This window comes from Scomber japonicus, chromosome 14 (genome assembly GCF_027409825.1).
Source record: "Scomber japonicus isolate fScoJap1 chromosome 14, fScoJap1.pri, whole genome shotgun sequence".
In the NCBI taxonomy this organism is placed as follows: Eukaryota; Metazoa; Chordata; class Actinopteri; order Scombriformes; family Scombridae; genus Scomber; species Scomber japonicus.
This window is the reverse complement of record NC_070591.1, coordinates 31975839-31999027: the sequence shown is the minus strand read 5'-3', so window position 1 is coordinate 31999027 and position 23189 is coordinate 31975839. Positions and strand designations below refer to the sequence as shown.

Sequence of the window (23189 nt, the reverse complement as noted above, 5' to 3'; positions counted from 1 at the left end):
ATGACTCCAATTCATTCTTACTACTGCACTGTGTGTGTTTATAACATGAGAATATACAATGTACATTAAAAATAATTAAAATTGGTCAGGGTCAACACTGACAGTGAAGTGTGACTAAGACAAACAGTGCATTATATCACTAACAATATCAAGACATTATAGGAAAAAACGTAATCCCTCACACAGCATTTCAGCACTTTAAGGTCCTGCAGTATTCTAAGTGATTAGTTTATTTTATATAATAAACTGGTCGTGAATCTTTTCTCATGAAACTTTTAAGGACTCTGGATATTTTCTTCTACATCCTTAGTGTGTATAAAACAGACTTTTGCGATATTATTTGCGAAATTAAAGTTTCAAAATCAATCTTTGGGAGCAAGTAGGAAAATACAGATATAAATAAGTGAATTGAATCATATCCCTGCACACAGACACAGGGTTCACAGGGTTCACAGGGTTCACAGGGTTGACCTCTGCAGCCACACAGGGTCGAGGTCCTTCACCTTGCTGGGCTGACTAGGCTGGGCCAGACTGTCCATGGCAGCCAGGATGGAGGAGAAGAAGTGTTCACTGTGGCTCTCCAGAGCTCTAGACTGCTTCTCAATCAACACAAGTGTATCTCTTAAAACTGGAGAGAGGACAAAAAACACAAAACCTGAGATTCATTTATCTGTTTTCTATTTGCTGATACATGGCAGTGTGAAAACAGAGACACTTACCTGGAGAGGTGGTGTTGACACATGTGAGGAGCAGCTGTCCACTGTGCAGGACACAGGCAGTCAGTGGCTGATGTTTGCTCACCTCTTTCTGAAAACTCTGACAAGCAGAGCGTCACACAAAACTGTCAGCAGTGTACCATGTGAGTCTTAACTTAGATAATAGGGTTGAGTTGCTGAGGAAACACTTGGAATATGTAAAGTAATAGCTTTAGATAGATAGATGCTTTTATTTAAATTCAGTTTTAAATCACAATGACTAGTAGAAGCAGAACAACTTAAGTGTGGAACTGATTGGTCAATCAGTTCATAGACAATTTCACCATTTTGATAATCAACTGGACATTTAGCTCATTCAGCAAGCAACAATTACATTCTCAGTTTGCAACTTCAATTCAAAAACTTCAATTTCTCTGTTTTATATGATGGTGATGCTGTGTCTGTGACTCTATGTCCATACATCTGCCTCTCAAACTATCTGCAAGTGAAAATGTTCTTGGCTCAATTTTTTTCTTATTTAAAATTTAAAATGAAATAAGGTTAATTTATTGGAATGATTTTGGAAAATACATTATATAGATATTATAGCTAACATATTATAGGTGTTAGATATCAAGTTATAAGGAACAGCTATCTTCAGGGATTTAAATATTCATTTACTGATCTTTAACAGATCACAGAGAGATTGTTACTGAGATTGTTGAGATTAAGAAAGAAAAGGGTTAAAGGCCAGGTTCACAACTGATCAAGTCCTTCTTAAACCACAGTCAAGTTTTTCTTGCTATAATCATTCCTCCTGTTCATACTGACTATTGTTCAGAAGACCTCCGAAAAGCATCAGACAAAGGATTTCTCTCTGTGCTCTGTTAGATCTCAGATCTGCATTTGACACCATTGACCATCACATCCTATTACAGAGACTTGAACATTTCATTGGCATTAAAGGAGCTGTATTAAGATGGTTTAAGTCCGATTTATCAGACTGATTTCAGTTTGTATATGTTAACGATGTATCTTTCATGCACACAAAAGTTACATACAGTGTTCCTAAAGGTTCAGTGCTTGGACCAATTCTATTAGCTTTTTATATGCTTCCTTTAGATAATATTATTTGGAAACACTCCATAAAATGTCCTTGTTGTGTGGACGATACCCAATAATATTTATAAATGAAGCCAGATGAAACCAAACTACAAACATGCCTAAAGGGCATAAAGGACTGGATGACCTGAAATTTTCTGCTGTTAAACTCAGAGTTTATTGTGCTTGGTCCCAAACACCTTAGAAACACATTATCTAATGACATAACTACTCTGGATTACTTTGGCCTCCAGGACCACTGTAAGGAACCTAGGAGTTATATTTGATCAGGATTTGTCCTTCAATTCCCACATGAAACAAATTTCAAGGACTGCCTTTTTCATCTGCGTAATATTACAAAAATCAGACATATCCTGTCAAAAAATATTTGTTACTTCTAGACTGGATTATTGTAATTCATTACTATCAGGCTGCCTTAACAAGTCTCTAAAGACTCTCCAGCTGCTCCAGAATGCAGCTGCACACATACTGACAAAAACTAGAAAGAGAGATCATCTTTTTACATTACAAACATTTTAGGCTTTCTGTAAAATCCAGAATAGAATTTAAAATCATTCTCATCACCTGCAAAATCATAATGATCCAGCACCATTATATTTTAAAGAGCTCATTGGACCCTATTAGAGAAAAGTAACATAAAGGTGAGTAGTAAGCAGCATATGTGGCAGTAGATGTACAGCACAGGCTACAGTGTGTCACTTAATAAATCCTGCAGTTTTTCAAGACCAAGAAAAATCTTGTTTGTTGTTTTACCAACAACTAGAAAAGTGAAGGGGGTTATCTCCAAAGTTAACGAGTTAGGAATCAACCCTCCATCCCCCACTCAGGGTGTTGAGGCTTGTTTCCCCACCTGATATTCAGCCAGCGATGACTTCAAACTGTCTATATCCATGGTGGACGGGTCCAGCAGGTTCATCTTCTCTGACACAGTGTGGAGCCACTGGATGAGCTGTCCCAGGTGTGAACAGAAGATCTGAAACATACATAGTTCACATTCACGGCTGCTTTTAGAGTATTATGGTCACGCTACAATAACTTCGAGTAGGGCTGTGCCATATCACACTGTCCAGCTGATAAAACTGGCATACATTTCTATTGGTATAAACCAGGCGGGGAGTTCCAGTCCTCTGAAATGAGGCCAACGTGGAAGTAACTTAGAACTGCATTCTATCAAAAGGCCACCAGGGGGCGACCGTTTTGTTGTCAAAAGGACTTCCGTCTCAATACAAGTCAATGGAGAATTCACCAACTTCTCACTTGATTTCTAACCTCAGTAAATGTTTTCAAAATGTGTTCATGGTCTCAATCGCTAGTTTAAAGCCTTCTTCAATGCAGTATGATGTTCATTTGTGAAATTTTGGCCTCCCTGATTTTATTTTTGATGATAAAGCAGGGTATGCATTAGGGCGTGGCTACGTCCTGATTGACAGGTTGATTGCCCTTTGTCCTGGAGATCCGCCCATGGCCCCGCCTCATGCCCATATAAGTAGAATCCGTGTTTTTATTTTTCCCAGCATGCACCTTAAATTTTCAAGATGGCACTCCGAGCAGCAGTCCACAAACCAATCGGTGACGTCATGGATGTTACATCCATTTCTTTTATACAGTCTGTGGTATAAACGCATTTACGAACACTTGCGTGCAAAACACGCTGTTGAGTACAAAGAGGGTATGAAGGCATGCAAGGAGGAGATACCAGCAGCTGATGATGTGCGACCCAAAAGTAAAAAAATAACTCAACTGAGCATTGTTGGAGCACTTGCTAGTTGCACTCCATATTACAGGAAGAACAAACGGTGGATGGAAGGTGAAGCATCGGACACGACCCTAACAAACATGGAGGAACCTGACAGTCCACCAGTTTTACCATTGAGTGTCCAGTGTTTTCCAAGTAAGACCAATGCAGTTTTATCAACCATATTTGATCCACACGCTCACCTTGAACAGACAGAAAGACAGAAAGCAGAGATCTTTACAACAAACACTGTTTGCATAGGTTTGCAGTTGCTGCACAGACCTCCTCTCCTCTCCTTGCCTCCTCTCCTCTCTGATTGTCATCATTTTGATCTATAATTGCAGTAATATCTTCTGTGTTGTCCTCCTCACTAACTTTGCACTCAAGTTCAAATTGAACAGAACCTGAAAAAAAAAGGGTTCCCTTTCATCTCTGTTTCAGCGCTTTTCTGCAGCACTGAGGACAGCGACTCAGTAGCTACCAGTGTGGCTCTTGTGTTGCTGTCCTCAGCTCAGACAAAGACATATACCTTGGCAGTAAGCCTAACTTCATTTATCTCTCTTGAACGTTCAATACAGAAAAAGACTGGAACGGAATTATATCTTTTCCATTTATCTACCCAGCACAGCGGCAGGGAAGTGTTATTTAACTGTTTCTTATACATTCAGAATGACAGAAGAACTGTATCAACATGAAATAACAGCAGCACTGAATCCAATACAGCTGCTAAACACAAACAGCAGGAAAACAATCCAAAATTATTTCTTCAGAATAATTAAATGAGTAACATATCTAACCATAGAAACAATAGCATGACAATCCAAGATAGCTGATAAATAATCATCAGTGTTGGGAAGATTACTTTGGAAATGTAGTTGGTTACAATTACAAGTTACCCTGTTGAAAATGTAATAGTAGTGTAACTATTTCAATTACTTTCTCAAAGTAATGTAACTAATTACATTTTATTACATTTTGATTACTTTTCTTAATTTTGAATGAATGCTCTCGACTGTTAACCATTTTCACATTTTAAGACCTGATAGTGTTAACCTTTTAGCAGTAGCCTACTGCTTTCTGTATGAAGTGGTGTTTGCAGACATCCCAACCTGCAAAAACTAATTTAAGGTAGTTTCGTTCCGGGGGGGTGGGTTACATTTGGTGTAGGTCCGGGGGAGGGGTGCTATCAGTGTCGGTATAAGGACGCTTTGCTCTCACGCACGCTGCATTTATAGTCACACAAATACACACACGGGCAGACACTCTCTAGTGTGCACTCTGCTCACTCACTCCAGATTCCAGGAGATTGTGTTTTATTTGCGGCCATCAGGGAGCCGCTATCAATATGTGAGAGATGGGATGTCTGTGTTTGTATTTCCAACACAGGAACGTATTCTTCTGTGCCTCCGAAATGTTGCTGAGTCTGACTGAATGGCCCATGACAAGAGACAGCATCAGGATCTAACTTGCGGCTTTGAAAGGAGGAGGTTGATATGAAAAAAACTATTTGATAAATCCGAGCTTTTGCGGCGATTTTTCAAATGTAACTAAAATTGTAATCATGGAAATTTCCAAAAGCAACTGTAATTTAATTACGCATTTTCTTACAGTAATGTAACGGATTACAATTATGTACATTTTGTAATTAAATTACGTAACGTCGTTACATGTAATTCGTTACTCCCCAACACTGATAATCACACATACACACAATTAAATTCAAATTTGCTTGTGGGACAAAATTATGCTGTGGGAGAACAGTGCCAAATTTGAAACTGTGAAAATGTGTGGTTGAAACACTGTAAAAACAGTGTTGTAGTTGTGAAGAAGGAAAAGAAAAAACAAAGAAAAGTTGCAAGAGATTTGAAATGAAAATTCAAATACAAAATAATGTTTTCAGAGATTTGAATTTTTTTTCAGCCTATCAAAACACTATATACACCTTCAAAACTTAGTTCCAAAGTTTCAAATCTTTTGTCCGCTTTCAAACACGGAATTTCAAACTTTCAACGTTTTTTCTTTCCGTTTGCCGTCATGGCAGTGTCTTGGCTCCATACAGGCTTAACCCTAACCCTAACCCTAACCCTAACCCTGGGCCCAATAGTAGTGCCACGGGTGCTTACAAGTGATTTTTTATATCACATTTATATAGTTGATGACAATTTTGAGGCTATATCGACCGCCCCTAACTGCCAGCAGAATTTAGATGTGAAGTGCAGAAAAAGTCTATGTCAGTGTGAAAACATTCAGTTTACGTCAGACAATGGAATGGTGGTTCAGATTGTGTTTTTACCTGAATGCGTTGCATGAGGGAAACACTTTGGTCCTCTTGGCTGCTCCTCTGAGTGTCAGGCAGGGTGAGGCCACACAACTGTTCCACCAAAGCCTCCATTTCCTTGAGACTGGCCTGACTCAGTCCTCCTCCAACAGACTCCAACCAGGCTTTGGGACTCTTCCTCACTGCCTCAGAGTCTCCATAATCAGCTGCTGACAAATGGTAAATATGGTAAATGGAATGCATTTTTCAAAAGGACCCCTTATGATGAGTTCGATAAATGGATTTCCGTGTCCCTCGCCCGGACGCAGGTCCCCCCCCCCACTGGTGGTGGGTTTCCCGGGGGGGGGGGGGGGCCAAAGGGGTCAGGTGCGTAGAGGGCTGGGTGGCAGCCAGGGACGGGGACCTAGGCGGTCCGACCCTCGGCTGCAGAAGCTAGCTCTAGGGACGTGGAACGTCCACGGGAAGGAGCCTGAGCTGGTGCGCGAGGTTGAGAAGTTCCGGCTAGATATGGTCGGCCTCACCTCGACGCACAGCAAAGGCTCTGGAACCAGTCTTCTCGAGAGGGGTTGGACTCTCTTCCACTCTGGAGTTGCCACTGGTGAGAGGCGCCAGGCAGGGATGGCAATACTTATTGCCCTCTGGCTTGGTGCCTGTATGTTGGGGTTTACCCCGATGGACGAGAGGGTAGCCTCCCTCCACCTTCGGGTGGGGAGACGGATCCTGACTGTTGTCTGTGCCTATGGTCCAAACAGCAGTTCAGAGTATCCACCCTTCTTGGACTCCTTGGAGGGGATGCTGAAAAGTACTCCCTTATGCTTGAACATGGTGTTCGTTATGGACAATCTATGACGAGCACAGAAGTCCAATAACCGAACACCACTCAGGTTCAGATCGGGGGGGGGCTGTCCATATGTGCACTTGGCACCAGGACACCCTAGGCCGCAGTTCGATGATTGACTTTGTAGTTATATCATCGGACTTGCGGCCGCATGTCTTGGACACTCGGGAGAAGAGAGGGGCGGAGCTGTCAACTGATCACCACCTGGTGGTGAGTTGGCTACGATGGTGGGGGAGGATGCCGGTCAGACCTGGCAGACCCAAACGTATTGTGAGGGTCTGCTGGGAACGTCTGGACATTGAGTCCTAGTGGGCCATGTTCCGTGCCTCCATTATTGAGGTGGCTGACCGGAGCTGTGGCCGCAAGGTGGTCGGTGCCTGTCGTGGCGGCAATCCCCGAACCCGCTGGTGGATGCCAACGGTGAGGGATGCCGTTAAGCTGAAGACGGCATCCCTCACCGAGGGGCAGAGCGGAGTGCAGCTGCGGCAGGCACTGAGGCAAAAATCCGGATATGGGAGGAGTTCGGTGAGGCCATGGAAAACGACTTCCGGACGACTTCGAAGAGATTCTGGACCACCATCCAGCGTCTCAGGAGGGGGAAGCAGTGCATCGTCAACACTGTATATGGTGGGGATGGTGCGCTGCTGACCTCCACTCGGGACATTGTGGATCGTGGAAGGAATACTTCGAAGACCTCCTCAATCCCACCAACAGGCCTTCGGGTAAGGAAGCAGGGCCTGGGGACTCGGTGTGGGCTCCCCTATCTCCGGGGCGGAGGTCGCTGAGGTGGTCAAAAAGCTTGTCGGTGGGAGGGCCCCGGGGGTGGATGAGATCCGCCCCGAGTTCCTCAAGGCCATGGATGTTGTGGGGCTGTCATGGTTGACACGACTCTGCAGCATCGCGTGGACATCAGGGGCAATGCCTCTGGATTGGCAGACTGGGGTGGTGGTAAGGTCTATTCGGAGGTGCTGGAGAGGAGGGTCCGTCGGATAGTCGCATCTCGGAGTCAGGAGGAGCAGTGTGGTTTTCGTCTAGGTCGTGGAACTGTGGACCAGCTCTACACCCTCTACAGGATCCTTGAGGGTGCATGGGAGTTTGCCCAACCAGTCCACATGTGTTTTGTGGACTTGGACAAGGCATTCGACCGTGTCCCTCGGGGAGTCCTGCAGATGATGTGGTCCTGTTGGCCTCATCAGACCGTGACCTCCAACTCTCACTGGATCGGTTCGCCGCCAAGTGTGAAGCGGCCGGGATGAGAATCAGCACCTCCAAATCCGAGTGCATGGTTCTCAACAGGAAAAGGGTGGAATGCACTCTCCGGGTTGGGGATGAGATCCTGCCCCAAGTGGAGGAGTTCAAGTACCTCGGGGTCTTGTTCACGAGTGAGGGAAGGATGGAGCGTGAGATCGACAGGCGGATCGGTGCAGCGTCTGCAATAATGCGGACTCTGCACAGATCCGTCGTGGTGAAGAGAGAGCTGAGCCGAAAGGCAAAGCTCTCGATTTACCAGTCGATCTTCGTTCCTACCCTCACCTATGGTCATGAGCTTTGGGTAGTGACCGAAAGAATAAGATCGCGGGTACAAGAGGCTGAAATGGGCTTCCTCCGTAGGGTGGCTGGGCTCTCCCTTAGAGATAGGGTGAGAAGCTCAGTCATCCGGAGGGAGCTCGGAGTAGACCCGCTGCTCCTCCGCATCGAGAGGAGCCAGATGAGGTGGTTCGGGCATCTAGTTAGGATACCTCCCAGACGCCTCCCTGGTGAGGTGTTCAGGGCACGTTCCACCGGTAGGAGACCCCGGGGAAGACCCAGGACACACTGGAGAGACTATGTCTTTCAGCTGGCCTGGGAACGCCTCGGGATCCCCCGGGAAGAGCTAGATGAAGTGGCTGGGGAGAGGGAAGTCTGGGCTTCTCAACTTAGGCTGCTGCCCCCACAACTCGACCCCGGATAAAGCAGAAGAAGACGGTACAGAATGCATTTTTGTAGTGCCTTTCTAATCTTCTGACCACTCAAAGCTACATTCACCCATTCATACACACATTCATACACTGATGGCACAGATTTCAGGAGCAATTTGGGGTTTGGTATCTTGCCCAAGTAAAAGTCAACATATGGACTGAAGGAGCTGGGAATCAAACTGCTGATTTTCCGATTCATGCATGACCCGCTCTGCCACTTCGTTTCTTCATGATTAATGTATACCTGTCTCAGCAGCAGTCCTCTCCTCTCTGTTTCTTTCATCTATGACTTGACTGCCCTCCTGCTCTTTAGCCTCCTGTTTCTCAGGCAGGGTGATGGAGGAGAGGATGGAGGTGGTGCCTGGCTCCAGAGACTCCCAGCTAGCTGTGACAGGCCGGCCCAGCTGGGCTGTCACCTCCCTCACCTGTACACATGGACCAAACACTTACAATCATTGATCATTACAGCTCAAAAGCACACTGATCCAGTCTGTCTGTCCCTGTATGGTTATATTCATGGTTCAATGGAAAGTGTAGTTTTGTTTTAAAAGCCTATGATTTGTGTAGGAACAGATGTTGACATAAAACGGAGACAGAAAGGAAAGTAAACATGTCTTTATATGAGAAGAAATTACTTTTGTTTCTATACCATGCTTTACGGCTCATCTCATTAAGGCCAATTCATGCTTACAGTGTCTGTGGTGGCATACATTTCATCATCTCCTTATTTCTGCAGGGGTCTGTATGGACTCTGTGTGGATGTTAGCCTGCAGCTCACAATTTAAGATTGCACAGACTGTTTGCATTTGCAAGCATGTCAACTGCATATGAGCTTGAAAAGCAAACTGGAATGCCTGTATCATGTACTGTATGTATGTAATGTATTCCTATTCTCATTAAGCTCCTAAGAAACTCATCAGCTGCATTCAAACTGGAAACAGCCCTGTGTAAAGCAATACATGGGGCTGCGTATGTTGTTTTACTTAATCTGTTTACCTGTGGACTCACAACATCTGTTTGCTAACATGTGTCAACCGTGCTAACAGTGACTATGGGCAGGTAAGGGTCTCGCCTCAGCAGAGGTGAGAACTATAGCCATAGCAACAGTCAGTTAGTGAGTTACCCAACATGTAATATGTCCCATTATTGTTACTATCCACATCACCTTCACACACTGTGGAAGTCTGATGGCAGACAGAGAAAACACAGAAAAATGATGTAAAAATGTAATCACATCACACACAATTACAATTTACATAATCATTTTCACACTTGCCAACATTTCCTTCTTACCTTTTTAGATTTTCCAACATTATAGTTCATCAGTGTATTGCTTTTTGGTAACTGACTATACTCAGATGTTGAGGTATCCTTAAATGGACAACTGGAAAATTGTCCCAGCTCACAATTGCAGTATCATACAACAATGACGGAACTGAGAAAAACATAGAAGCAATGAACTGCTCACTGTGAAGAAATGGCTTTCATAACCAGTTTCAAGTGTGTGCATTTGGATTTTCAGACCATGATGAAAGTAACACAATGTAAAATTGTGTGAAAAATGAATGCAATAATGAAATGTATGGCTGAGAAAGGTCCATGCGTCTACACAGTACTGACCTGTCTGGACAGAAGCTGCATCTGCTCCAGCTGCTCTGGGAGAGGATGGAACTCCTCGTCTACCTCAATACCTACACAACTGGACTGAGGAAGCACACTAGTGGAGTGGATGAAGGCAGTGGAGGTGAAGGAGGACGGCGTGTGGAGCTGATGATGGCGACTACCACTGCTGTAATGATTCATCTCATCTCTGTCTGTACTGTAGACCAAACTCTCCGAGGACAAACCAGCTAGGTGTGTTAGCAAGAGCGGGCCACCAGAGGGCAGACCATCCAAGGATTTGGAGAATTCCCACAGTTCAGGTGACCTCTGACACACACTAAGGGTGCCCCCTTCTCTGGCCCGCCATGTGGGGCTCAGGGAATAGTTAAACCCCAACAGGTTAGTCGAGCTACAAAGGGGGTCCAGTTCAATCCCTGAGTCCTGCAGGTTTGGGTCTGTTTGGAGGGGACAGTCTCCCCCGACCTCAGAGTGCTCCCACTCACTGACCTGCTGTTCTGGTCTCAGAGGATAGGTGTAGTCCAGCAGGGACTGGTACTCCTTGTTTGGATCCCAGCCTACAGAGTCCCTGTCTGGGCATGGGGGCAAAGTTTTAGGGATGGCACAGGCCCAGTAGTTCGCCTGACAGGAAGACATAGTGCGTCCCCTTGACTGCCTTACAGAAGAGCACGTATTTAGCTTGGTCTCCCCTGCCCCTACCTGTTCCCCCCTCCCCAACCTGAGCTCAGTCTGGCCCCACCTAGAGTAACCTGAGCAAGGGGTGTAGGTAGGATTAAGGACAGTGGAGGTTAGTTGCGGTCTCAGTGGAGGGTTTAGTCTCTGAGTCTCCAGGATGGAGCTAGAGAGGCTCCGCTGAGCTGACCTGCGTCCAGGGAAAGATGATACAGTAGGTTCTTCATGGGACAGCCTGCCTCTGAAGTGTGCAACACCCAGGGGTGAGCCAAGTTCTTCTGTGGAGGCTGAGGGTGGTGATAGGTCACAGTGAGAGAGGCTGAAGCTTTCTGGGGTCAGCTGTTCTCTTCTCTTCTCAGCTCTGCTCAACAAGCTGATGTTAGCATAGTGCTGATCTTCTTCTGTCCTGCAGACACTCAAATGTTTCTCCTTTGGGAAGGAAAATGGATTTTAAAGTAATTTAAAGTCATTTTCACATATGGATCTGTTACATCAGTGGCTTCATTTGTCTGCTGAAGCAATTGCTTTTCAATTTCCTCATACATATCTCTGTGACATAAATGATTTGTAATTACTCTGTTCAAACATGACAGAAACACAATGGATAGAGCTGCAATAAACTTAGAAGTGAGTTGGAAAATACAGTACCAGTCAAAAGTTTGGCCCCACCCACTTCTTCATTTTTTTATATAAAAAAATTGAAATTGAATGATGTTTGAAAGGTACTGTCTGAAAAAACTGCAACATTTCCTCTAGAAGAATAATTCTAGTAACAATTAAGTATGTTTTACTCTTCCTCACCTTCTGCAGGTGCTTCTGTGGTTGAGTCTTCTTTAAGATAGATATACGTTGTTCTGAGGAGAAGAGAGGCTTCCTCATTATATAATGCCTGCCGCTCAGATACTGAGAGGTGGGAGCCATAGTAACACTTTTCTGTTGCCCTCCCCCATCCCTCTCATTCTCCGTCTTGCTGGCAAACTCTGGCAGGTGCATCTTCCATTGCTGGCTCCATCCTTTGGTTTCCATTGGACAAAATAGAGAATATAGGAAGGTCCTGTCAACTGCAAGAATGTAACAATTTAGTAACTTTCAGATTTATATAATTAGAAATGTTGTTTTTTCTTATTGAAATTAAATTCAATATTATATTCTTTAGTTTTAAGTTTTATTTACGCACCTTGAAGGAGCTGCAAGGTTGTGGCACAGCTTTTTGTCCAATGTTTCCTCAACAAAAAACATGTTGATGGGGTGAGGCACACAGGAACACTGTAATGACACAGGCCAGACACATATTCAAAAGGCCACACTCATCTGTGAGGGCAGCGCAGCCCCCCTTCAGCTATTTTGTAGTGCATCTATAAAAACAGCAGCGGCTGACCAATATCATTTGGAGACTGTTTTTTTTTTTAATCAAATTTTATTGATCGGATTGGTACCTAATCAGCTAGACATTGCATCTCTAATTTCATCACATTAATGTAAAACTCCTGTCAGTTGATTGCTACCATTAAGAAGTACCGCTTGATTTGGAACATCTCCCCCAATACATACAGACAGATGGTATTAATGGCAGGGCCAGATGTCAGACCATGGACAATCTATACTGTCTCACAGAAAATATGGCCACATTGATCATCAATACTACAGTTCGCCAATAAATGGCCAAAATCTTACCTGATAAGACTTTAGTATACTCTAAGATTAGAGTAGGGTATGATGTGTACATATATCTATCTATTGAAGTTCAGTACCGTCTGGATTTATTTATAACAGTCTTTTCTACTACGAATCATGTCGGCGGCTGTGGCTCAGGAGGTAGAGCGGTCGTCCACCAATAGGAAGATTGAGGTTCGATTGCTGGCTCCTCCATTCCACAAGATGGCAAGATACTGAACCCCAAAATGATCCCGTTGCTGTGCCAACGTGTTAATGAGACATATAGTGTAGAAGTGCTTTAAGTGGTCATAATGATTAGAAAAGTACAATCCATTTACCATGCTTGCAGACCAAATGTTGGTGTTACTGGTCCTTAAAAGTAGCTAGATAATGAGTGAAAGGAGAAGGCTTATTCTTTAAGCACACACACACTGTAGTTGATTTTGACTCAGGACAGTCATGTGTTACAAATGTCAGCAATAGGATACATATACATATAAAATTGTGTATGAGCCAATCAGTACAGCACTCGCATGGTACACAGAATATTCATTCAAAATGTGTTTGTCTCTCTTAACTTCTACAGCTGAATGTTTGAGCTTTTCACTGTGCAGAACGATGTCGTTTGTTTTCACATTCATCTGCTGACAATAGAGTTTCTCTGAGTGTATTGAAAATCCAATTTTAATGGGCGACGCCTGAGAGCATCATTTGTGATAATAAGGTGTTCAACATTAAATAGCCTATATGTCAAATACAGGGGACAGTGGTCAGTGTTGTAATAAAAGCCAGTTGTCAGCGACGGTAACCACAGCAACAGACAGCGACAGCAAACACTAGACCGACATAAAGCCAACATCCTTGTACCCTGCATCAAAGCCCAAACTCGCTTCATTTTTTGCGTTGCAAAAAGTTAAATCCTGCAGCTGGACGCATCCTTCTTTATCGTCAAGCATGATGGATTCTATGGGCTTTGCTGATTAATTATTTATCTCGTACGGGGAGAAACTGTCATTCCTAACGTACAACACTTTTTCTGTAGCCCAGCATTGTATATTTAGATGGCGGAAGAAAGATAAAGTTCGTCAGTTATCGATAAAGTATGCAAGATGCAGTCTAAGGAACTAACTCCTCGAGCAGGCTTTACGGCCCTGTCTGTTACAAATAATACAAAAGACACAATCTTACCATATGAGCAGGGACGGTTAGCCATTAGCAGTACAGTAGCATTGTTCTCGGTACTACATCCTTCCTCTATCCGTGCTGCTTTCACGTGCTTCTCCTCGATTCCTCTTCCGCCTCCGGATTTTTACCAATTCCTTTAGTCGAAGTCTTTCCAAACATGTAGCAAACAGTCCCTGTCCAAACTAACTGCAAACACACACATTGTCTAGTACTGGTCCTTCTAAAGTGTTAAAGTCTTGCAGTAAATTTGAACAAGTATGTAGTATCCAGTAAATGTGGAATGTGAGATGGATACAATTTAAGAATACTATGGTAATAATTAACATATGCCAAAACATAGCAGATAGAGGCATACAAGACTCTTTCATTTATTTTATGTTACGAGGTGAAAATTCATGATGACAATAATGCTGCCGGAATTTGAAGGCAACAAAACATACAGCAACATACAGTTGAGTTCAGTTTTTACCAGGAGGAAGCTGGTATACGTGGCTTTACTTCCCTCTAGCAGACTCATTAAATGTGCTTAGACACCTATTGAAATTGCATCACCACATTATGGATCATGTAGCAAATATTTCAACTAATACCAGTAATATCAATATTGCTACTGCTACTACAATGTAGTATAATAGTAAATTGTACTAGTTACCATAAATCTACTGAAAGGTGTAAGTTTTTTTGTTTCCTTTGGAGCCACTTAAGCACACATCAGTAGAAACCACAGCAGTCTGCAGACCCCATATGGAATGAATGAAAACCTCATGGTGCTGGATTTCCTGTCAAGACTTGTGAAAAAAGACAGCCATTGAAAAACTGTGCTATGAGTGTGTTCTCCAAACTCTTGTGTTTGTCAGATTGATCACATTACACTTGAATGTTGAGTGCTAAAGGAATGCAATTATTAGTATGAAAATAATAAAATATTGGTTATTTTGGAAAGAAGTCAGATGCTATTTCTTTTGAGGTATAATCTATCTGACCAATTCCTACAGTTGTAAAGTGAACTGAAATACATCTTCAAAATAAATCAACATACAGAATTTGTACACTGAGTCTCTTATGTTTATATTAATATTCATATCTGTGGCAAAGCGTACAGGACTAACTCTCGGAACCATGACTCACTGTCACTTCAAAAAAAAAAAAAAAAAAAAAATCAGCAATGTGCAAAATATCAGTGGTTTGTTGATCTTTCGTTTTTGAGCATGACATGAAATCAGTATTCCTATGTGGTGTCAAAAAAATGGTTTACAGTCCAGTTTGGATGGAGGTGGATGCCGAGTCCTGAGACAGCCGGGAAGAGTGAATGGCTGAAATATTGAATATTCTAATTCTTATTGTCACAAAAACAATCCTTTTCCCTCATTCTCACTTCCACCCAGTTAACAGCAAAAACAATAAAGGCTTTAACATGTATAGGTAGTCAACTAGAAGTCCACACAGCGGCCCTTTCTCTCCCAGTCTCCGTAGCGTGTTGGCTCTGGACCCCGGGGCCCCCCTTTCTCCTTTGTTACAGGGTTCACATCATCAGGGAACTCTGGAGGACAACAAACAAATGATGAGTCTGATAGATATTGAACTTAGAATGATTTTCCTTCCAACAGCTGCTTTATCTTCTTCAAAATGGGCTTTCAGTATATGATTTTTTTCTGATCTCATCATCTTTCATCACTATAGAATAAATCTGTAAATGAACCAAAATCCCCTCTGAATGTGTGAGACTAGCAGACAGCTAACTTAAGGTGTTATGACTTCTTCTTCTCTGTGTGACAGAACAGGTGTATGGTCAGTATGTGGGTGGAGATGGGTTGGCCAGGAGTGTGGGAGAATCACTATAAAACATCAGAAAATAGCGAAAAATGCCTGTTAAAAGTTCCCAGAGTCAAATGTTACATCATTAAACATAAGAACCGCATTCTATCATCCGATTTGAAAACCAGCAGAGTTTTGGCCCATTTCTTACAAAATTACTAAAATAATTATTTGATGAAGAAAATAGTTGCAAATTAATTGTCTGCCAATTGAATGATTGATTAATTGACTAATGGTTGTGGCTCTACAGCTGTCGGTGATAAGAGCATACTCCTCACAGAGTGAACATCTGCTTTATGTTGCACCCTTTCCCCCGAGACAGGAATGTAACATGAAGGTTTTGTGGGTGATTGGCTCTTAATCTGTTCTGGCTGGTGGTAACAATATCATTTAAGATATTCCAACAATTCCTCCATCACCATTACTGAGCTGTGAACATCAGTTCCCTCTCCTGTTCACTAGCTGACACTGAATAATTAATAATGCTCAGCTTTAATAATACTCCCATCAGTCCCATGAAGGATATACATATACTGATCAGCTTTTTCTTATCTGTTGATTTATTTTATTCCTTTAGGAGGCTGCAGTCTTTGGTGCTGTTGATGTTGATGTTGCCGTATTGGGATATGATGTTACTGCAGGGTGCAAACGCTGTAAAATCTTGGCATAAACACTGAAAACATCACATCATTGTATTTAAATTGTCATATATAAACAGATCGCTTGCATGGATTTCATTTTATCTCAATGTTCAACAGATAGGAGTGTTGGTAGTTAGATTCATTGGGGCAGTGGTACATATAACTAACTCATCTATTACACTTAATATTACACTCTCTTTGCAATTCTCATGTTGTAATCTCCTTCGGACGGGTCTGTAATCTTACTCTCTAGAACATCTTTGCTCTTCTCCTCAGTGTTGTCGAATCGACCCTGCGGGGTTTTAGCTTTCTTCAGTGGCTGTCTGTCCTCCGCTGCTCCGCTGGCTGCTCGGAAAACTCCTGAACACACACCAAAGAAAGGTGAAGCAAAACTGGATTAATTCAGAGCAGGCTTACATATCATCATATAGCAGACACTCACCTGTGAGCACAGATTCAGTCACACTCTTTGAAACTACATGTTTGTTGGCTGAGGCGAAGGACCGCAGCACAGACATGTCTGCTGGTTTGAAGAGAACACTTACACAATGTTATTGATTGCTTGTCGAGCTAAAATTACGTAAAGATTATCATCACTGTGCGACGGAAGTTGGCCACAAGGCAGCGCAATGTTTCGCCAGTAGGGGGCGACAGACAGCTGGGTATCATATTAGCTGGCTTTTTCTTTTCTTTTTTCCAAAATTCTCTATTCTTTGTTGGACAGAACACACAACAGAACAAACAGAGAATATACAAACAACCAGATATTCCTGTTCACAAATAAAATATTAAAGAAGGAAGTGTAAATAGAAAAATAAAAATATTGCAATATAAAACAATATAAATAAAGAATAAAAAAGTAAATTAATAAAAATGGTATGAGTGACAGACATCTTCAATTAAAACATTTTGAATAGCATTCAATGATAGATATACTTTTCTTATTTGTTATATATTTTAGAGACTCAATAATATTTTATTTCAATTAAAAATAACTTAAATGATGGGGTTGTTTTTGATATTTTGGCCTTGTGGATATGAAATGATCCTAACAAAATAAACACACATACAATGTAACAAATATTGTTATTTTGAAACACAAAACTGGAAATAATGTTTTTCCTTCAATACAAATCTTATTTAAAGTATTGTTTAAAATAGAACTTTCCAAATCCTTCCAAAATGTAACACAAAATGAGCAATTACAAAATAAATGAACATTCCCCCTTATTAGTTTTATTTTTTTATTGTAAAAGCCTTAGTGGTGGATTGCAATTAAGTTACATGTTTGTACAAAACATATGATGCACTATTATAAATTAAAATACCCCAAAGTAGTTTCAAGTAGATCAAACCTGATGTACCTCGACAAATTAAAACAGTAAAAGAACAACTTACTTGTAAGGTCCTATGCACAAAAGATTTTGCACTAATGATGCTGGCACAAACACACACATAAAGTTCTGCAGCTGAGTGCAGTTTGCCCTTGTTTTGTACCTAGTTTGTGTTTAAGTGTAACGGTTTCCAGTGTTTTTTTCCTCCATTTTAAACACACCGATCGGTCCTTAATGAAAACCAAAAAGCCTCAAATAGCCCGTCTTTAATTAGCATAGATGCGAGCACACTGAGCTCAATCACAAACCAACTTTCATTTCGCTTCTTGTAGCCTACAATAACATAATTTACTGAAATGTCAGAATACATATTAATGAATAAATATTCACATCCTAATTGGAGGAAGGGTTTAGGAATTACAGCTCTTTAATATGTACTTTTTTAAAAGGTAGCAAAAATAATTGGACAATTGATTCAAAAGCTGTTTAATTCCTTAATTAATTCATCTTCAATTAAGCAAGTTAAAAGGTCTGGAGTTGATTCCATGTGTGGTGTTGGCATTTGGAAGCTGCTGCTGTGAGCCTACAGTATGCGATCAAATGAGCTCTCAATGCAGGTGAAAAAGATCATCCAAAGGCTGCAAAAGCAGAGAAAATCTATCAGAGAGCCCGCAAGAACATTAGGAGTGGCCAAATCAACAGTTTGGTATATTCAGCAACACAAAAAGGAACGTCTACAGAAGACAACAGCAGTGGATGATGAATAAAAAAGTATGGAGAAGACATGGAATGGCTCATCATCCAAAGCATACCACATCATCTGTAAAATTAAAGCTGCAAGCAGTGTTGGGCGGGAACTCGTCCCCTTGCGCACATCGGGCCGTGGCGAAGCGGAAAGGTTTCCATCAGGGGCATTTAGATGTCTTCAGACCCTGGTTTACAGAAGCATGAGTGTGAGCCCCCGCTCTTCTCGCTGTATTTGCTGCCACTGGGCTCCATCCTGACAAAGCATGGCATCTCTTTTCACTTTTATGCTGACGACAATCAGATATATGTGCTGCTGAAAAAGAAAAACGCTTTCTCCCTAACACCACTTCTGGCATGTCTTGAAGACATCAAAGCCTGGATGGCCTTGAACTTCCTTAACTTCAACGAGAAAAAAACAGAAGTGATGGTGATTGGTCCCAGTGGCCTTTGTGAACCCCCTCCATTTGACTTGGGTCCTTTGGCAGATTATTTTAAGCCAACAGTCTCAAACTTTGGTTTTAAGATGGACAGTGATTTCAAATAGGATCGGCAAATTAGTGCTGTGGTGAAGTCCAGCTTTTTTCACATTAGGCAGCTGGCAAAAGTAAAGCCCTTCCTCACACTACAGCACTTTTGTAGCACACAGTAATCCATGCCTTCATCACATCCCGGCTGGATTACTGCAATGCACTTTATTTTGGAGTCAGTCAGTCCTCCCTCGCACGTCTCCAGTTGGTGCAAAATGCAGCCGCTCGCCTCTTAACTGGAGTACGTAAGAGGGAGCACATAACTCCCATCCTGGCCTCCCTCCACTGGCTACCTGAGCACTTTAGAGTCCATTTTAAGATTCTTTTATTTGTTTTTAAATCTTTAAATGGTCTGGCCCCGCTCTACCTCTCTGAGCTCTTTCACCCCCACGCTCCTGCTCGGTGCCTCAGATCAGCTGATCTGCTGCTCCTGGAGGTACCGAGGTCAAAGCGGAAGCTCAGACGGGATAGGGCATTTTCTGTTGCTGCTCCTAAATTATGGAACAAGCTTCCTTTAAATATTCGACAAGCCTCCTCACTGTCCATTTTTAAAACTTGTCTTAAAACCCATTTTTATTCCTTGGCTTTCAACCCAGCTTGAGACTCTGCTCCTGTTTTAGTGTTTTATGGTTTGTTTGTTTTTTAATTATTGTTTTATTGTTTTTAATTTGTTTTAAAAACAATAAACAATTATCTTAGTATTTATTTCCTGTTAATTGTTTTATGTTCCTGTGTTGTTTTATCTATTTATGTACAGCACTCTGTTTCAGCTGTGGTTGTTTTAAAGTGCTTTATAAATAAAGTTGAGTTGAGTTGAGAGTATTTATCGGACACTGCAATAAGTATATATACATTACACACACACACACACACACACACACACACACACACACACACATTCTCTCTCTCTCTCTCTCTCACACACACACACACACACACTCCCTCTCTCTCTCTCTCCCTCTCTCTCTCTCTCTCTCTGTAGACATTTAGACTGAGTAACTGAAATTAACTGCCAACACTTTGATGAGTCAAACAGAAGAGGAACTTATTTCCAGTGAAACCTGTAGATATGTTCGTAGGTCATGCTCTTGTAATTCGTGTTTGATCTAGACTTTGACAGCATTGTCAGTGAAGTAGTTGACAGACTGCACAGATATCTAAAAACATAATAATACAGTCAATAAACTAGAACTACAAACCTTTTCCTCATCAGGTATCATGAGTCATTACAAGTTTTCTCCACTGGGTGGCACACTAAGACCAGATGAAATGAATCAGGATGACTGCAGAGCACAAATGAGTCAGCTGCATACACACACACAGTTGTTGTAGTTAACGACTGGGTAGCATGAGGACAGGGCATGCACAGACACCATGGAGATTTAGGATTGAATGGGAGAGGAACAAGGTGCACATGTGGGTCCGCAGATCAAGAAGTATAAAACATAGCCAGACCAAATTACACACATCTATAGATGAGACTGATGGCTACATTTTGACGTTTGAATGTAGTCTATAGCTGCATGCAGTATGCGGTATGCATGAATAATGTAAATATATTTTGAAAAGCCTGAAAAATCGTCGAAAATCACACATTTAGGACAAAATGTGCACTTCCTGTTGGATTTAGGTCAGGGGTGTCAGTGTGTGATTTGTAGGTCTTGATAAGACAAAAAAAATGAGTTTTGGTTTGATCTCTCTACGACATTCCTATCATGCATAGTGGCCCATATAGTGTTTCTAGGTGGCGCTAGAGAGCTTGACGTTGTTTGTTTTTCCATTTTATCAAATTTTTCACCAGACCTGATGTGCGTCCCAAATTTGGTGATTTTTCAAGCAGGTTTAGGGGGTCAAATTAAGGCTCAAAGAGGCGGTAGAATAATAATAAATTAGTGCTTCTGTCACAAACTAGCCCACATTCTGATATTCTATGAATTTTTACTGACCAGTCATCTGAAATTCATCGAATCAAATGAAAAAATTAAATAGCCTACTGACTACTAATCCGTGTATCATTCGTTCTTTCCATTTTTAATTGGCAATCAAAAATAAAATATTGAAAAATTGACTGGTTATTTAGTTTTTTTCTTTTATATTATAACATCAAAAACGAAAAAAAAATCAATTTTTTTCATATTTCAATTTTAGGCTCAGATTAAAAATACGAAATGGAAAAACAGGCACCAGGACTGAATTTGATTTTAATATTTAATTGGTCATCCGTCACTTCTTCTCACGCCGTCACCCCTCCCTTTCTTGCCCACACATTCATAAACACCTTTACCTGCCTCAGCCCCCCCACACACACACATTCATAAACACCAGCTGCCCCCTCCAGTCTCCTGCTCCAGCCTGCACGTCAAGCTGCACGCTGCGTAACAAGCTACACGTCCACTTCCGCTTTCAATGCAAGAACATTCTAATATAGTTTTTCTTCTTTCAAAGTAACCTAATATTCATGTCGATTGAGATTTTTTTAATCAAATTTAAATATTTTCAATAACATTTGCATTCATATGCGTGTCAGGTCCTCCTTTAGAGTCCCACACTTTGATCCTCGAAACAATACCATGACTGACCAATTAAATATTAGAATCACATTCAGTCCTGTTGCCTGTTTTTCCATTTCGTATTTTTGATCTGAGATTAAAATTGAAATATGAAAAAACAGGAATTTTTTTAATAATAAAAAACTAAATAACCAGTCAATTTTTCATTATTTGATTTTTGACTGCCAATTAAAAATGGAAAGAACGAATGATACACGGATTACTACTGATTATTTTGTTATTTGTTTTGAATCTAACACAAAAAACGAAAAAAAAAAGACTTTTCATATTTTAATTTTAGGTTCAGATAAATAATACGAAATGGCAAAAACGGACCACTGGACTGTATTTGATTTTAGGCAATCATACAGCACATTTGTGCCAGCCAACCCCTGTCTATATATATGTGAAACAATTCCACATTGAAGTTTTTTGTTTAACATACAAGACCCTTAATTAATTAACCCTATATTTTGAGAATTTATCATATATTCTGTATATTTGTGGTAATTTGGGCAATAGTTCTTTTTATTCAGAATTAATGCTCAAGGAACATTCTAAGGTTATAGTTTATCTTGTGTTTTAAATGTAAAAGTAAAGTTGCACATTTGCACAACAATAATACAATATAAATGACAGTTACTGCAGGGCTCCAGCAGAGGGAGTGTAGAGCTGTCAAATGCCGAAAAAACCTTGCCAAAAAGTGTGTGCGCAGCTGGCACTAGTTGAAGCACTGAATTCTTTTGCCACTAGTTGTAACCCATAGAATATATCTGAGTTTCTAATTTTGACCATGTTTACTCTTATACCTATTTCTGTTGCAACTTAGCCACGTGTTAGCCTGCTAGCCGTTAGCTGTAGCATGATTGATGCCATTATGCTAATTATATTTTAAGGCTGTATCTTTGTTTCTCTGTGTGTTACATAGCTTATATTTACCCTAGCCCTTTTTTTGTTCAGTAAGATGCCAGTTAGGATATATATTAAGAGGAATGACTCGTGTTTGTCGAGCTTGTGAAGCCAACTACAGCTGCTTTTAATGTGATACAATTGAATCTTAAGACACCAGTGGTTGACTTAAATAAATATTATCACATGTAAAAGGAAGTAAAAAGGTTGTGAGATGGATTTTAAAAACATATTGGTGGTTTTTTGTCAATTAGCATGATTAGCGGATATGCTAATGTATTGCAACTTAGCTACATATTAGCCCGCTAGCTGAAGTATGATTTGTACCTGTAAGCTAATCGTATGCTAATGCTGTTCAATTTTAATGCATGTTATTTTAGCGCGAGCTAGGCAGCTGTTTGATGTGATTTAAAAGAGATGGTGTGCTTGTTTGTTTTTATGTTTTTGTTCCTCCGTCTGTTATTTATTTAGCTTCGTTTTGGTGTGTAAGTCAATATGTGTGAAGTAATAGAGCAAATATTTAATAAGGATGCATGTAAGACAATCATGTTTTTGAGAGGAAAGACTCCTTGTTAATGTCAGAAAAAAAATCTTTTGCTACAGTTGGGGATTAGTTTATCCAGGATAGTTAAAGACATTCTTTTGTTTAAAGTGTTTTATCTTGTTGTGTCTATCAGACATGTGAGTGTACAGATTTTCTATATCACAGCAATATTTAAATTTAATTATGTGTATTATTTTTGAATGTACAGGTATCCTACTCTGGCCTGCTGTGATCTGGTTCTCTGCTAGTTTGACAACTGTGTGATCTTCAGCTGCTGTTCATCTGTGATCCTCTGATCCAGAACACATTTACACTCTATAGCCTACATTTATTCAGTCTCTAAACACACAATCAACCGTTGACC

At 41.2% G+C, this 23189-nt stretch overlaps 2 protein-coding genes across 3 annotated transcripts; both read right to left on the bottom strand.

Moving 5' to 3' along the window:
- Positions 1–458: 458 nt before the first annotated feature.
- Positions 459–12158, bottom strand: cep68 (centrosomal protein 68). The gene is made up of 8 exons (XM_053332669.1): positions 12096–12158; positions 11720–11979; positions 10247–11347; positions 8871–9051; positions 5846–6075; positions 2668–2790; positions 720–816; positions 459–628 (listed from the first exon to the last, which is right to left on the bottom strand). Exons 2-8 carry the CDS (start codon positions 11942–11944, stop codon positions 459–461), a joined length of 2127 nt encoding a protein of 708 aa, XP_053188644.1. The 5' UTR covers positions 11945–11979; positions 12096–12158.
- Positions 12159–13989: 1831 nt separating this feature from the next.
- On the bottom strand, positions 13990–16792 carry sdhaf4 (succinate dehydrogenase complex assembly factor 4). Of its 2 annotated transcripts, none has more exons than XM_053332902.1 (3): positions 16658–16773; positions 16462–16572; positions 13990–15299 (listed from the first exon to the last, which is right to left on the bottom strand). In XM_053332902.1, the coding sequence occupies exons 1-3, from the start codon at positions 16731–16733 to the stop codon at positions 15190–15192; spliced, it is 297 nt and encodes a 98-aa protein (XP_053188877.1). In that variant the 5' UTR covers positions 16734–16773; the 3' UTR covers positions 13990–15189. The 2 variants fall into 2 exon arrangements, with proteins under 2 accessions (XP_053188877.1, XP_053188876.1); XM_053332901.1 differs by having other exon boundaries at positions 13997–15299; positions 16462–16575; positions 16658–16792.
- Between the last annotated feature and the right edge of the window lie 6397 nt (positions 16793–23189).